The sequence below is a fragment of the Drosophila busckii genome, chromosome 3R, assembly GCF_011750605.1.
Source record: "Drosophila busckii strain San Diego stock center, stock number 13000-0081.31 chromosome 3R, ASM1175060v1, whole genome shotgun sequence".
Lineage (NCBI taxonomy): Eukaryota > Metazoa > Arthropoda > Insecta > Diptera > Drosophilidae > Drosophila > Drosophila busckii.
In genome coordinates, this window is record NC_046607.1 from 13,931,526 (window position 1) to 13,947,959 (window position 16,434).

Below are 16,434 nucleotides of genomic sequence, written 5' to 3' on the forward strand. Positions count from 1 at the left end.
CTGCCCCTTGGATTAGTTGACGCTGCAGTAGCACGCGCTGCAAAAAGAAATTTACATTTCCTACCAACTGGACAGAGACTGTAGCAATTTGTTAATTCCATTAGTGTGCTGCGACTACGTGCAAGGCATTAAAATGCTGTCGCTGCTGCTGCTGCCAAGCAATGCTGTTGATAAACATCAGCGACACAGCAGGCCAAACAACAACTGAATGTGCGACTGTGGTGCAGCATCAATGCAAAATTTGTGCCAATTAGTGGCGCCTTGTCCACGCCGCAGGGTGTCCACAGTCCAGTTCAGCCACATGTCATCAACAGCGACAACGATAGCGACAAGCTGCGTAAATCAAATGTTTTGTTTTTCTTGCCCGCACATCGCTTTCACTCGCTTTCTATTTTCTTTATATCACCCACGCGCACAAATATGCAATGGCGCAGTTGTTTATAGCAATAAAGGAGCGGTTTATACATTTATGCATGTGCGCGTCCTTTTCTATGCATATATCTAATGAATTTTTAATGCACTTTGCGGCAGAGTCAGTCAGCCAGCCAGCCAGTCTGTTAGCTGGTTAAGAACACTTGGGGTCAGGCATTGGGTGTGTAGCATAGAACGATGACAAATTTGTAATGGCAATGCGCATACGCAACGTTGTGTCAAGGCCGCATCACATAGGTGTTGTCAGCTCAATTGATTAGCCCTGGCCTTAAGACTGATAAATGTTGCCAGTTGACTTAGCTGACAAATTGCAACAATATTAAGTATAGAAAATATTGAAAAAATACATAAATATTTTAAGTTAAGCTAAGTTAACTTTGCAATTAATTATAACTTTCGCTTGACATGTCCTTCTACTGTGTACATGGCATTAATTGGTGGATTATACTAATGCAAGTTTAATTTGTATGCCAATCGGTCAAGGCCACAATTGATTTAAAAACAAAGTTTAGCATATTTAAATTTAATAATGAATTAAAAAAGCAGCTGAGCCAAAGATCCAATTATGCTTAGCGCTTAACTTATAGGTAAACTGCACTACAAACTAACTAACTAAAACGCATCTGGTGCTCAAGTATACAACTAAGCCAAGGAAAACTTTCCAATAAACATTCAAGCCATATACGTTGATTGGCACTAACAACTAACAGCTAAACAAAATGATTGCCACTTTGCCCACACGCCCCACAAATGCATGCAAAATGAATTGAAATGCATATGTTGGTTGCTTGGTTGGCCCCAACCAGGGCTGGCGGTTTTAAAATGCTAGATTGCCAATTATTGTGTATATGACAGAGAGCGCCTTAATCGCGTTATAACTGTACATACAGTGGTTACTTTGCATAAAGCTTATCTAACTTCAATGTGCACTTGACTGAAATTGCATAATTGACTTTTTCCGAGTATTTTCTTTGCCGTTGCTTTGCTGTGCGGTTTGCTAACCAAACTGTCACGGCATAGGTCACATACGTATATAGCTTGCATTTTATCAGTTTTTACTTTTTTAACGCCTTTTGCCTTGTTTGCTGCGCACCGTCTATCGATTTTCCAGTTAAACCGCCGCCATTTTTAATGGCTTTCATTACTTGTGCGGGCAGCATGGGTGTGAGTGTGTGTGTGTGTGTGTGTGTTTGTTTCTTCGTGTCTTTAGCTGTAATGCTGCAGCTGAGTAAGTTGATTAACAGTTGCGCGCAAGTAAGCGTTGTCCTTTGGGCGACTTCTTAACGCCACGTCGAGTTTCATTTATCATGAATTTAATTATGAGTGTGCGCCGAGCGCGCTGCATAAAATATCTTAATTATAATATATATATATAGTAGAGCTGTTTTTTGGACAGCGCTTAAGGTCAACAGGTGCAGCTGTTGTGGTTGGCTGACGAGCACAAGCAATTAATATTGTATAAGCATTTTTGGCCAAATTACGCATACGACGCATATAGCAATAAAACGCTTTCGGCTCCATTAGAGCGCTGCCAGTGCCAGTTCATGCATGCTCAGCCAAGTTTCGACAAGCTTCCGGCTAAAAACTAGAAAGTATCCTAGCTACACTGACGGCGACATGCCTTTTGTTGTGCCGCGGCGCTGTTTGAATGTGTGTGTGTGCGCATATACTAAAGCACTCAATCATTAAATATTTAAACTTTCATAAATGTGTGAGTGCATGCAGGCTGTTAAATATTTTATGCTGATACCCGCCTTTGTAGACACTCAAGCAGACAACAAAAATAACAGCAGCAGCAGCCGCTGAAGGTAAAAGCAACAAAAACTTTGCCAAAATAAAAACAAACGAAACTCCAGCAAGGCGTGAACAGCACACAGAACAGAGCACTGCACGTGGTCTACAGTTATATATTTGCTTGTGCTTAAAGTTCCAAGTATACGTTTATAAAATCTCTGCCTCTAATTATTGCAGACTTGTTGAAATGAACAAAGGTTGCGCTTTATGTCATTCATAATTTGTCATTTAAATAGGATTTGACCCTTGTAGCGCATTGTCTTGACAAATTGCGAGTTGAAAGTGCAGTGAACCAGCAAAAAAACCCAAACAATAAAATGCTACAAAAACTGCTTGTTAATATATTATTAATGCAGCGCACACAGCGCAGCTAATAATTAATAATTATTAAGCGACTGTACACCATATGTATTTGTTATTAATAAGGCGCATTACTCTACTAATTAAATCTATTTGAAATTTAAAAGTCTTATGAAATATGTATACGAATTTCAATTTATGTGCACTTTGCACTAATGCATATTAATAAAATGACAGTTTGCACTACTAAATGCGACAGTCGTCAAACAATTTGCCAGTTAGTAAATTAAGCTATAATTTGTTATGCATGGCAGCTCATTTAATGTGTAGTCAGCCGCCCAAAAATACACACAAAATATATTGGCAAAGCAAATTATATAATATATGTCAAAAAATCGTGTAGCATATAGGCAACGCTATAATACATTGTATATGTAGCTGCGCTAATTAAAACAACAAGAGAGACACAGTGCTGGGCAAGTGAGAGACTGCGTATACGTAATGCACGTATATACAATTAAATACACACACACACACACACACACACAGATACATGTGTGTGCATTGTGCGGCTGGCATACTAAGCCATTGACCAAGTCAACAACATCATCGTAAGGGACATAAGTTCACGTCGCAGTGGGCTTTTCTACTTTTTTTTTCGTGTTATCCTTCCATTGGCTTCTAATGTCCGAAGCGTTCGTGCGTTCGCCTAATTGAATTGTAAGCAAACCAATATAAAAAAAAACAACACACACACACAACGCTAAAAGGCAACATTAAGCAGCGGGACCAAACATGTCTCATTGGCAAATTACCACCGCACATTGCTCCATATCCGGCCCCGACGAAATTGCGCAATAAAATTGCATTGTCTTCTTTTTGTTCTGTTCTGTTTTGTTTTATTTTTAGTTTCAGTGCCATGTCTTGGGCGCATAATGTTAATGTTTGGCTTTGCCACACAGCCCCTCATGAAAAAGTTCAATTAAAATTTCATAGCAGCTCCAACCCGCAGCTCTCAGGCTCAATCTCAGACTCAGGCTAAGGCTCACTGCCTGTTACTAATCAAATCAACACCAGTTGGCTGTACTTTGGTAAATCTTTTGCAGGCAATAAACAGATTTACATTCCCAGCTGCTCAACAGGCCAAATTGACTTAGTAGCTGCTGCTGCTGCTTTGCTATTTAAAATTGTAATTTCAATTGCAGATAAATTGCATTTCTATGGCCTAAAATATTGCAGCTTGTTAGAAGCAATAATTGCTTTCAAATTGAAGCTTAACATATTAATTTTCAAATATTTTGGTATTAAGCATTCTATTAAAACTATTTATGAACAATAAGTTAAGAAATCAATTATAAGTTGCCAATTACATTTTGCAGCAAAAGATTAAATTGTAAGCTAACAAAAATTTATTATTATTTTATTTTTATAATAGCCTAGACTTGTCTTATTGATTTTGAAATATTTTCTTTTATCTTAAGCACACATTTTAAATTTTTTATAACTTACTTTATTAACTTTTTCATACACAATTTTAGATAAATCAAATAAAATGAGGCAAACAAATATTATTTAATGTCAACCTATTCATTTTACAATTTACTTGCTTAGCACACACTTTTAAAAAGAAATCAAAACTAATTTGCGTCACATGATTTTAAAAACTCTTTTATTTTTTGGCACAAAAGTTTTCCAAACCTGACATTTGGCCAAAAACTTTGAAATGATTTGCTCACAACACTGACTTCAAAGCTTGTAAAGTTCCATTTAACTGTCACAAGCAGAACTTTAGCTTGCAGGCAAATGCATAAAAATAAATGAATTACAATTGAAGAACACATTAAGAACTCACCCAATTAGGCTGCGAGGCAATAAAATACGTTAAATTTTAATTAAAAGTTCACACACACGCCACACACTTGTAGGTTAATTATTATTTTGAACTGTTGACAAAACGTTCGTGTCAATTAAACAAAAGTTTTAATGCCACTTGAAAATTGAAAACTCAAATTGTAGTGTGAAATTGCTTTGTTGACTTTTATTTTATATTGATGATAGACCGGTTGAGTGTTTGGTTAAGCTTGTTGGCTTGAATGCAAATGGCACAACAAGTCGGCTGCGCTGGATTCAGAAACAGAAACTTCAAAAACTGAAACGCAACGAGTGCAGCAGCAGCGCAGCCACGAACACGAAAACGAATACGCAACGAGAGCGAGAGCGCAACCCTCTAATAAATTCAGAGGCGGTCTCAACAGGACTCGGACCTCTGAGTCTCTGACGCTGACGTCGCTGCGTCGGCGTCCACAGTGTGCGATGTTCGTTGCGAAACTGTTACGCTATAGCAAATGCTGTGTTTTTTTTTCTGTGTCGGCTTTTGCTAGTGAATGTTGCGAGCTGAACGAAAAGGACTTCCTGCGCACAAGTTCGAGTTGCAAGTGGCGTTGTGCAGTTTTTGGTAGCCACTGTAAACACAACATGAATGCGGTAGCAAGACTGTTATAGGGTGTGAGCTTAAATGACGTAAGTCTGAAGCGACGCCGCCACTTGTTGTTGGCCCAAAAAGTTTCCAGAAACTTTAAGACAATGCAACATTTTGCTAGCAGCAGCTACTGCTGCTTTAAAGTACTAAAGCTAGAATTTACATAAGCGTGACATGACGTGACTGTGCATTTTATCTATTACTCTAGGGGGCACACGCACACACACACACACGCAGTTCAGCTGGGGCCATATATCATTTACACGTGGCGCGCCTCAAATGCCAAAAGCCTACAAAACACAACAACAACAAACGAACCAAACACAACGCCGTCTGCTATTGCAACATGTTTGATGGCAACACATAACTTTCTACAATTTATAGTTATAGTCTGTTTGATTAGCCTATGCGGCGTATGCGCAATCTTAAGTTCAATGCAGTTCAAAGCTCCAAATCATGAATCAGCGCGCCTTACCAGACTCCGTAGATTGGGTCAAACACCTCGCAGCTCAGATCAGCTCAGTTCAGCTCAGTCTGCTTAGCTGCAATATCAAATTACAGCACAGCAGCAACATGAGCAAAGTTAATAACCTTAGTTTGCTGCAACGTAACTCAAGATCAAAGGAAGATCATTACTCTCATCGCTAAGCACAAAACATTGTTTCCCATCTTTGCTTCCGATCTGTCTGCATAGTTTTATTTTTTTTTTTTTTTGGATAGCTGTCTGTCTTTTTGTAGCTTCCTGAAGAATCAATTACACTTTAAGCTGCATCTCCCGTATCAGCGATCCCAACAGATGTTGTGGCTCAGATCATTCGCAGCAGCTCAGGTTACAGCAGACAGTTCAGCACCTTTGGCCACGCATAAAAAAAATTCAAGACAAAATTTATAAAAATTTATTTATAGAGTAAAATTATTTAAGGTCTAATATTTATTGTAATAAAGGGAACTTTGGGTCGTCGATTTTTTTGAGTTAAGCGCGGCATCGGACTACCATCAAGGCTGTTTAGATTATCATCAATAAAGTCACGCACAGCTACTATGCTAGTATATATGCCGGGATGGTCGGTGTTGTGGCAGCTTGGACCAATGGAGACGAGGCCGCACAAACTTGTATTTATCACCAATGGACAGCCGCCATCGTAGAGACAACGTGTTTGATCCTCGGGCTGTTTTGTACATACCGCAGTAGTTGAAATGCTTACGGTAAATGCACTATATTCTTTGTGGCATTGTTCTCGCGATATAAGCGGTACTGTAACGTTTTCAGCTGTACTTGAGATTGGTCTGAGCGCCTCGCTGTCGTAGCCCCAACCGAATGAAGATAGCATCGTATTTTCATATATATTGCCATCGAAGAGTTTGATAAATTCCACTTTTAGGCCTGGTACGGGCTTGAAGAGCACTACAATGGCAATGTCATAATAATTTTTGTTTTTTACATAGTTTGTAGGTAAATGTATCATATCAATAAACGCAAAGTTTTGCGACTCGTTGCCATAACGCACAGTCGCTTCCACAGCAGCGCCGGATAAGCTTTGACGATAATAATAAATACAACTGGCGGAGGTTAGGACAATCAACGGTGCAATGTAGGAGCCACAGCAGATAAAGGCACCACTTGGCTCCGTAATGCGCATCATCCATCCATTCAAATCATCACCATTCCATTGTCGTCTCTCCTTTTTGGTATAGGTGCGTATATCTTTCTGGTAGATCCTGCTTTCGCTTGCAGAGATCCAACTGAGCATTATTATTAAAAAGAAGTTTATTCTCATGCTGCAGACAAACCAAACTAATCAGCATTTAAATTCAAACTTTTATCTCAATTGGTCTATTTATTATTATATTACATTATGTTTATATAACTGTCTATAATTATATAAGATTTTTTCCACACTTTATGGTTATTAAAGCAAAGCCTATAACTGAATTAGTACCAAGGCATACTCGAATTTCATTTATACGCTTCACTTGATATTAGCGTAAAAAAAATATCAATTTGTATATTGTATACACACTAGTGTAGACTTTGTTTAATATAAATAATAAATATAATAAATAAATATAAAATGTAAATAATAAATATAAAACTCATTAGAATTAAGTGCATTGGATGTTGCCACAATAAAAACGTTGAATATTATAACATTTAATAAATTGCCAATTTATATAAGCTATGCATATATTTCAGTAGTAATAGTAGCAGTGATTTCATTTTATTAAATGAACAGTTTCGTCTTATTTAAATTCCTCATACAAAAACGCACAAATGGAATTTTTGGAACTATTCGTTGCTTAGCATCGTCCATCATGGCGGCACTTTCGACCTCGTCGATAAAAAGTCTTACATCAGCTATTTTCGTATATATGCCAGGATTGCTAGTGTCTTCGCATGAAGGACCCAAGGACACAATACCACACAATTCATTGGAATCAACCAACGGACAGCCGGCATCGTAAAGGCAATCGAGCCGATTCTTGGGCTGTTGGACACACATCGCAGTGCTGGATATTCGAATATTGATGTACTGTTTGTACTGATCGACGCAATTGCTGTGCTCCAAGAGATGCACTGTTCCGTTTCGAATATCCATTGAAATTGGTGCAATTCGTTGACTGTCATAGCCCCAGGCGTAGCTTCGCATTGGCATAGGGGCATTGAGACTCGACGAACACAGCTTGATGAATTCCACTCGCTTGCCTGGTACAGGTTTCATCAATTGCACAACGCCAATGTCCATATAGTTTGAATTTTTTACAAAGTTGTGCGGCAGATAGATGAACTCTATAAACGCAAAATTGTTCTTCTCATTGCCGTAAAGTGTAACTGACTCAACTGCACCGCCGCTCAAAACAGGACGATGCTCGTGTAGGCAGTTGGCGGAGCTTAACACAATCAGTGGTGAAACGTAGGAGCCACAACAGGCAAATGGACCACTGAATTCCGTTATGCGCACCACCCAGCCATTGAATTTATCACCATTCCAACTCCGCTTTGCCTTCTTCGTCAGCTTGCGTACATTCAATTTATAAAGCCTGCTCTCGACCTTTAATATCATCCAGCTGAGTAGTAATAGCAATAATAGTATGTTTGTTCGCATCATGCAAACAATACTGATGTACTAAATTGAAAGCATTACCGTTCAAAATAGTTAGTAACGCCAGATGCCAGTTTGGTACCAGAGCCAATTTTAAATTGTAAGCAATTTGAACATTTTTAATTATTAATAACAAAGTCTGACATTGTAACAAAGTAAAGTGCGCAACAATTCTAAAGCTAAGAGACAATTCCTTTAATTAATTTATAACATCAGCTTTCAGACAAATGTAATTTTTTGTATGCATATGTTTAGTTTCAAGCCAAAGTAAAAGTTTGTATTCAAAACATTTGAAGCAGAAACTTAAAGCTTACAATATTTTATTTATCAAAGTAGAACCTTTAATTTAATTGGCTCCACCAAAAATATTCAAGTTCAAGGCACGTGGCCTTCGTTGCTTGACATCAACAGAGGGCAGCCAACTGAAGACAGCCAGCCTACGATGCTCAGAGTCCACCTGCAGTCAAAGCAAAGCGCTCTCTCACCAACGAAGCAGCGACGCTTTCGTTCGCTCCAAGCAGCGCAGACCGATCAAGCACATACAAGCGAAGAGAGCGCAGCAGCGCTGTTGATAACAAGCTCATGCACTCTGAACTTCAGAGTCTGAAGGGCTTGCGCTCTCACCTTCCTTGCTTGCACACTAATTTATATGAGAGAGACTGGCTGGTTGAAGCAGCGCAGATGAACGAAGAGAGCGCAGCAGCGCTGCTGATAAACAAGCTCACGCTCTCTGAAGGGCTTGCGCTCTCACCAGGCTTGCTTGCACACTAATTTATGTCAGGTCAGTAGTGTCTGAACTGTTGGTGACTAAACAAGCAGTGAGACAGTTGTGCTTGCAATTAATATATATATATATATATATATTGATATAGTTAGAACAAGTTAGTCTCCGACTCGTCTTACATTTTTTTAAATGCAACTTGCGCTCAGTTTAAGCATGTAGCCTGAAATTTGTACTCGTTTGCAGCAAAAACAATTGATATATGTAAATATTTAAAATTTAAGTCAAGCCAACACTAAACATTTTGAGCTTATTAAAGTAAGCTAGAAACTTTTAAATTTATAATTTAATATGCGCTTTTTTGCATTAAGCTAACGTTTACCCTTAGAGCTTAGAGTTTTATTAATAAATATATTAATGCTTATAACTGAATTTAATTTTTATGTAATTTTTATCAAGCAAAAGCGAAGAGCTGCGCATATTGATTTGTAAAATCAACAAAATAAAAGCATAAAATGGGCAAATGGGTTAGTCAACACAGCAAATAGAACTTATCCGATGGGCTGGGGGGCACGCGCTTCTTGGCTAATTTGCTATGCGGCGCAGGCGTAAATACCCGCGTTCGCCGAATTAATGCAGAGTACGTGATATACAAACGTACGTACAACATAAATATGTGAGAATGAAATTAACTCGAAGCTAGTAGCCGTGCACCTGTTAAGCATTCGCAATTATCAAAAAAAAAAAAAAAAATAGAATTAAATTTGATGACGTTTTTATGATTGTGTGCTGTTGATGTTAATAAGTCTGTTAAATGTTATCCAGTGGGAGACGTTAGGTGTGTCTACGTGCGTAATTGGCCATCGGCCATGCCGGAAGATTAGCCATATAAACAGCAAAACTACAGAACAGCACAGAACAGAACACCCTAAGCTAAAGCTCTTGCCCAGGAAGTGTTGTCATCGCGGTTTATAAGTTCAGCGTCCAGTTGTTACACTTGAAACCCATATTACGCAGTTCCAGTTCTCAAAATAACTGCGCATACGATTTTAGCCCCGAGTCGGGTTTATTTTTGAGGGTGTTGGGCAATCAAAATACCGCTAGACGTTGCAAGTACGCAATTGTAAGTGGCGCTTATGATGTCATCTTAAACACGCCTCAGTCATATGAACCAGTTTAGCGCGTAATGAATACTCACATAACTTCCAAATTGTGTCACTTAATTGATCTTTAAACAGCCGCTTTAAATGATATACAAAGATATATACAGACAAGCACGTCAAACGGATTTTAACAGCAATTACGCGATGTAGATGACGTTTTAATGCTTTAATTCAATTAAAGCGTAATGTAACACTTCAAAGTTCTGCGAACTATACTATACACTTTGAGCAGAAATTTAGTAAAGCAAATAATTCTAAAAGTGAGTATTAAGTTCCATTGTAAGAATTGCACTATAATGAATAAATTGTAATTTATTAATTTATTAAAAAGCTCAATGTCTTATCAATCATTTAATCAACTCTCGTTCTATACTCTAAATTCCTTGCTGAATATGCATGAAAAAAACAATTTAAAGAACGAAAGAGCAAAGAAAATCAAACAACAATTCTTTAAAGTCGTGTTATATATACATAGAAATCTACAGTTAAAATATAAAGCTTTAGCATGCGACTCTTGTTGATCGCATTTTTAATCTGCCTGATGCCAACGGCATGGACTAAAATTTATAAAGGATATATATCGAAAAGAACGAAAGTCCAAAAACGTTTTTGGGGTGGGATGGATACAAATACTGGTGCTAATTTTGGCGGATGGTTGCTGCGCATTATGAACTCGGATGGCACATTTGCCTGCGGTGCTTCTTACTACGCGCCGATGTTGGTGCTAACCTCAGCGAATTGCATACGACCCTATAGAAATAGTTTGGATGGTGTAAGTGTCGAAGGCACCGCCATTTATGGTGAAGAGCGTGATAATTATGCACTAATAGATACAATCTATATGCCGGAGTCGTTTAAGCCGCGTCAAACAGACATGGATATTGCTGTAGTTCGACTTATGAGACCCATCAAAGGTAGATTAACTGAATTTATCAAATTGTGTGAAACATATCCTCTCACTGGCATGCGTATGACTGCCTTTGCCTGGGGCTATGATAGCTTCGATGTACAACCACCCAGTCATTTAACCAAGAAGGGAGATGTGTTAGTTGAGAATTTCGCGGAATGTCGACGCAAATTTAAAGGTATGCTAGACTTAACGCTTACAAGCATCTGCGTAACAGAGCCTAAGGATCCACGCTTATGCCTATATGATGGCGGTAGTCCTTTAATTTATAAAGACGAACTCTGTGGCATTGTATCTTATGGCTCCGGATGCAGCAATACTTCGATTCCTGGGGTCTATACTAACATAATGGAGGTCAAAAAATATATATTTTCAATTCAAAAAGGTATTAAAAGTGGCGCAATTGAGTAAACATCAAATAATTGCTTATGTATTCATATTGTTGCAATTAAAAAATTTAAAATAATTTCTTAAGCCTTAAAACTGTGGATTTTATTTAAGCTCTGGCTCAGCTGCCAGCAGCTTATGCCTTATGCGATTTGATACCCTAGTACAGTTCTCTACGCCTATAATTAGTATTCATAATTTATTTAAATAAACTTAAATTCAATTTGAAAAATATATTAGTTAGATCTTAGTGTAAAACACACAAGAGCGACATGCAAAAGCAATTTGAAGTGTTGTGTCTCTTCATGCTTTTGGTTTTCATTGCCAAAAACGTTAAGGCCACCAAAACAAGCGATGAGGAGGATGCGGAAACCAAAAAGTACACTCAAGAAAAACACCAGGCTATGAACTGGCTAATACGCATCATGAGCGGTAAAAAGTTTGCTTGTGGTGGTGCCTATTATAGTAGAGAATTTGTGTTGACATCGGCAAGTTGCATGCATGCATATAAAGATATATTAAACGATCTTATTGTGGAATTTTTCAATAGCGATGCAGATGAAAATGAGTTTTCCATCATTAGCAACATGTATGTACCCAAGAAGTATGTGTTCCCTGGTAATAATATGGATATTGCTGTGATTAAACTATTAACACCCATGCCCGACGAAAATTATGATTATGTTACGTTGTGTAAAAAGCCCCTACTGGATTATGCAAAAGTAACCGTTGTCGCCTGTGGAACATCTAAATCAAAAGTAACACTTCATCAATCACAGTTGCTTAATCAAAACCAGTGCCAAAGTCATTTCAACGACGAGGTGCGTCCAAAGACAATCGGTTGTACCAAACAACGTAGAAAGGATCAAAGATCAAAGTTCAGGACGTGTGCACGCAATTTTGGATGCCCCATACTAACTTCGGAAAATGAACTATGTGGCATTGTAGTTGCTGGACCCGAATGCAATAACCCAAGACTACCAAGTTTTTTTACTGATATTTATCAAGTGAAGAGCTTTATTGAGAAAGTAACTAACAAAAGTAGTCTGGCTAATAGCTCAGAATTGATTAAATAAAGATACACCTTATAAAAAAGGATGATATGGGTTCGTAAATTTTTAAATTGCAATTACAACATGTCCGGTTTAGCCCAGAGCGCAGATAACTTTTTGATAAACTTTGCCTTTTTAATTTTTAAATTACCGCGTTTATTGTGTTGGATGATATGTGCGAATGACATGCAGTTTATTGTGGATGATACTTGCTTAATATCGCCATAGAAACATCGGTTAGCTTACATCACTAATTAAATTCTTAAATGCAAAAACTCCAACACCCACTGTCGTAAACAAAGTATAAATTGAGGGGTTAACAGAATACAAGGAGCCCCCCGCAGCTACACAACACAATGGCACAGCTAAAGAAACTCTATATGGGAGTTAAATTGGAGGACCTAGAGAAAATGACAAAAATACAAGACGTGCGCAAAACGAGCATGAAACTGTAAGTGGACACCGTATCTATTGTGTGCCCGCATCTGCTGATGTCAACAAAAATTACAGGTTACTCAATGGAGCGCACAAGCTGTACGTGATTGCTGAAGACCATCGTCTAAGTGGAGACCAGGAGCTGGCTTATATTAACTATGTGAAGTACTTCAATTTGCTGTCTGCGATACACCATAAATCGGACTACAATGAACACAAGTTGATGGTGCGGCAAGTGCTGGGTGACACAGAGAAAAACCGACGCATAATGGACACACTGGAGCTGCTAACTGATGCGCTAAGCAAGCGCTATAAGCAACTAGTGCCAACAATCTCAGACGATACTGGCCTAAATGTGGGCTCTATTAGTCTGCTGCCACCGGAACCAATTGGTCAGCAAAGTGTTAATGTGCCGCCAGACGTTGAATACGAACAGTTGAGCATTATCAGCTGCGAGGCGCTGTTTCAACGCATGGCAAAGCAATCCGTGCTGGTCATGGACTGTCGCCACAGCGCCGACTACGAGCAGTCCCATTTGAACTACAGTTATGCATTTAATGTGCCCGAGGAGCTCATAGCACCAGGGTAACTCGCTCGTGGCATATTGCAATGTAACTTGTAATATATTTAAATATTTACAGCATGTCGGCGGGCAAATTGCAGGCACGCTTGAGCAGCAGCGCCAAGGCTTCGTGGGCTGCACGTTCTGTTAAGGATTCTGTAGTGCTAATGGACTGGTACAGCAAGGATGCGCATCCTGCGGACAATACGCCTATTGCTAGATTGTTGAATATATTGAAAAATGTGCGTGCGCGGAACTTAAGTTGAATGCTTTAATTAAAACTATTACTCTTTGCAGTATGATCCGGATGTGACCTATCGCATGCCCATACAAATATTAGATGGCGGCTATGAATACTTTTTAATGATGTATCCCACACACTGCAGCAATCCCAGCGTGCAGGCGCCTTATAAGAACAACAACAACAACGATATTGACAGCATTGATGACATTGAATATCCGTCAATTAATGACATTACCATGAAGGAAGATATTATAAACGCGCGTGATTTCGTACAGCGTCCAAGCATTAATCGCGCTAGCAAACAAGCAGCGCTGCGAATTTACGATCAAAGCGCGCAGCAGCAGCAACAACAGCCGGGACAACAAATTGATGAAATTATGCGGGTTCAAGCTGAGCTGCTGCAGGCAGCTAAGCAAAACGACGAGCTGCTAGATAAGGAAGCACTCAAATGGCAGAATATGCAGGATCTAAAGCGGCTGCATGCTGAGGGTGCAACGCTAAACAGCTCGGAACAGAATGTGGTGTTTAATATATTGCAGCTCGAATCTAAAGCTGAGGATTATGTAAGTAACTTAAGCTAAGTCATATTATGCTGTTATTTACTCATTTGCAACTATAATTGTTAGAAAATTGAGAATATACACCTGCGTGATGAGCTTGATCGTTTCAAGGAGCAGCTGCAGCAACAGCAACTGCAGGCTAATGCCGAAGTCACCAGACTTATAGAGTCCAAAATACTTGAGCGCCAGCGACTGGATGCAGTAAATGAACGCAATCGTCTAGAGCGTGCGCGTCTTATGGCCATTGCGCGTGAAGCCAAGAGACATTATAAGCCGCCAGTTGGTGGCGATGGCGATGGCTTGAACATAGAATCTCCAACTGAAGAGCCACGTCCCAGCTATGATCGTGCCACAAAGCCACTGAGCCCAGCAGCAGCGGCACAGGCAACGGCAACGGCCAAACCACGCGTGCGTGATTTTTCACCCGTTGTGGGCCATGATGTGGTGAGTCGTTTTAAAGTCTATAAATAGCCATTTGGCCAAATCAATAGCATGGGGGGGCAGACGTTTTTTGCAAGCATGCTACGATTTTATTGCAATTTTGTTTTAGTCGCGCGCTGTCTGAACTCAAAGCATGTTGCAGCTACCACTAAAGTACACAAATTGTTGCAAATGATTTGCGTAGCAGGTGTTAAAATACAGCTACCACCTACGTATAGCATTTACAGTTCCATATTTCCACTAAGACGCGTAATAACGCATTAATATTTATATTTATTTGAAATTAAATTTATATTTTTTATATGCAGGGACGTGGCCTAACTGGACTAAAGAATCTGGGCAATACTTGTTATATGAACAGCATTATACAGTGTCTTAGCAACACCGCCCAGCTGGCGGACTATTGTATTTCGGATAAGTATAAAAAACAAATTAGTCGCAATAACAAAACAAATGGTGAGGTTATTGAGGAGGTAGCGGCGCTTATCAAGGAGCTATGGAATGGCCAATACAAGTGTGTGGCTAGTCGCGATTTACGCGTAAGTTGTACAGCAAATTTATCCTGCATATATTATATATATATATATTGTTTTATTTGCATCAGTATGTTGTCGGACAATATCAGAAAATATTCCGTGGCGTTGATCAACAGGATTCGCATGAGTTTCTTACCATACTCATGGATTGGCTGCACTCCGATTTGCAGACGTTGCAGGGCAAGCTTGAGGCCGAGCACAGTGCATCGCGTAAGGCTTGGGTTGAGTTCACCAAGTCGAAGGAGAGTGTTATATTGCATTTATTTTATGGCCAAATGAAGAGCACCGTCAAGTGCATTACCTGCAACAAGGAGTCGGCAACATATGAGTGTTTCTCAAATCTTAGCCTGGAGCTGCCGCAAAACGCAAATCTATGTTATCTAAATCAATGCCTGGACATGTATTTTAGCGGTGAGAAAATCCACGGCTGGAATTGTCCGAATTGCAAAACCAAACGTGATGCCATCAAAAAGTTGGACATTTCCAAATTGCCCCCAGTGCTGGTCATACATCTAAAGCGGTAAGCTTAATTAGTTAATGCGCCTATACTTAGCTTATAAAATACTTTGTTTACTTGGCAGCTTCTATGCTGATCCTAGCAATGCTGGTGCGTACGTTAAGAAGCAAAATTATTTGCAATTTCCTTTGGAGAATCTGGAAATGAAACCCTATACAGCCAAAGCAGAATCACGTGCCAGCACGCCTAAGACTTATCAACTGTATGCGGTATCTAATCATTATGGCACCATGGAGGGCGGACATTATACGGCATTCTGCAAGAGCGCCAACTATGGACGTTGGTTTAAATTTGACGATCAGATTGTTTCTCACTTGGACACTTCAAATGTTGTTTCGAGCGCGGCCTACATACTATTTTATACCTGGTTACCCCCTGGACCATTAACACTATCATAGTTGCAATTGAAACTAATTCTATGTTTGACCTTTCAACTGTTAAATTTGCTTTGCACGCATCCTTTGTTTTTCTTATTTACAGCTATTAGGATCTAGTCGATTCACCAATTAATGTAAACTTTTGCCTTTTCATTTTATGCTTGTTGGTTGTTGTTTAAGATTTGACGTGTACTACGTATGTTTATTTTAACGAAGACATTGCCACATTATCAGCTAATTTTTTAAATGATTATTAAATTGAAGCTTTTTGCGGTATTTATATAAATATTGGACTCGTCCAGAACTTAAGTGCATTACCAGTATAACAAGAGAGCGATAGAAATAGAGTTTATTGTATTTTACACTTATTACAACAAAAAAAAAACCAAATAAATGAAATTGAATTTCAAAACATTTACTCTTGTA

General features: G+C 39.0%; 3 protein-coding genes across 4 annotated transcripts; 2 read left to right on the forward strand and 1 right to left on the reverse strand.

The window, feature by feature from the left end:
• Positions 1 to 7,227: 7,227 nt before the first annotated feature.
• Positions 7,228 to 8,067, reverse strand: LOC108601300 (seminase-like). The gene has a single exon (XM_017989200.1). The coding sequence runs from the start codon at positions 8,065 to 8,067 to the stop codon at positions 7,228 to 7,230; it is 840 nt and encodes a 279-aa protein (XP_017844689.1).
• A 2,427-nt stretch (positions 8,068 to 10,494) lies between these two features.
• On the forward strand, positions 10,495 to 11,340 carry LOC108602551 (seminase). Its single transcript, XM_017990686.1, has one exon. It carries the CDS (start codon positions 10,496 to 10,498, stop codon positions 11,306 to 11,308), a length of 813 nt encoding a protein of 270 aa, XP_017846175.1. The 5' UTR covers position 10,495; the 3' UTR covers positions 11,309 to 11,340.
• Positions 11,341 to 12,586: 1,246 nt separating this feature from the next.
• LOC108604792 (ubiquitin carboxyl-terminal hydrolase 8) lies at positions 12,587 to 16,379 on the forward strand. 2 transcript variants are annotated; one of them, XM_017994392.1, is made up of 8 exons: positions 12,587 to 12,787; positions 12,847 to 13,356; positions 13,413 to 13,575; positions 13,631 to 14,140; positions 14,204 to 14,581; positions 14,887 to 15,117; positions 15,183 to 15,634; positions 15,696 to 16,379. In XM_017994392.1, the coding sequence occupies exons 1-8, from the start codon at positions 12,693 to 12,695 to the stop codon at positions 16,027 to 16,029; spliced, it is 2,673 nt and encodes an 890-aa protein (XP_017849881.1). In that variant the 5' UTR covers positions 12,587 to 12,692; the 3' UTR covers positions 16,030 to 16,379. The 2 variants fall into 2 exon arrangements, with proteins under 2 accessions (XP_017849881.1, XP_017849882.1); XM_017994393.1 differs by lacking the exons at positions 12,587 to 12,787; positions 12,847 to 13,356; positions 13,413 to 13,575; positions 13,631 to 14,140; positions 14,204 to 14,581 and adding an exon at positions 14,699 to 14,827.
• The last annotated feature ends 55 nt before the right edge of the window (positions 16,380 to 16,434 follow it).

Coding starts and splice junctions, on each gene's coding strand:
- LOC108601300 (XM_017989200.1), bottom strand. CDS start 8,067: ATGATATTAAAGGTCGAGAGCAGGCTTTATAAATTGAATGTACGCAAG.
- LOC108602551 (XM_017990686.1), top strand. CDS start 10,496: ATGCGACTCTTGTTGATCGCATTTTTAATCTGCCTGATGCCAACGGCA.
- LOC108604792 (XM_017994392.1), top strand. CDS start 12,693: ATGGCACAGCTAAAGAAACTCTATATGGGAGTTAAATTGGAGGACCTA. Junction 13,576..13,630: donor TGTTGAATATATTGAAAAAT/GTGCGTGCGCGG, acceptor TACTCTTTGCAG/TATGATCCGGATGTGACCTA. Junction 15,635..15,695: donor CTGGTCATACATCTAAAGCG/GTAAGCTTAATT, acceptor TTTACTTGGCAG/CTTCTATGCTGATCCTAGCA.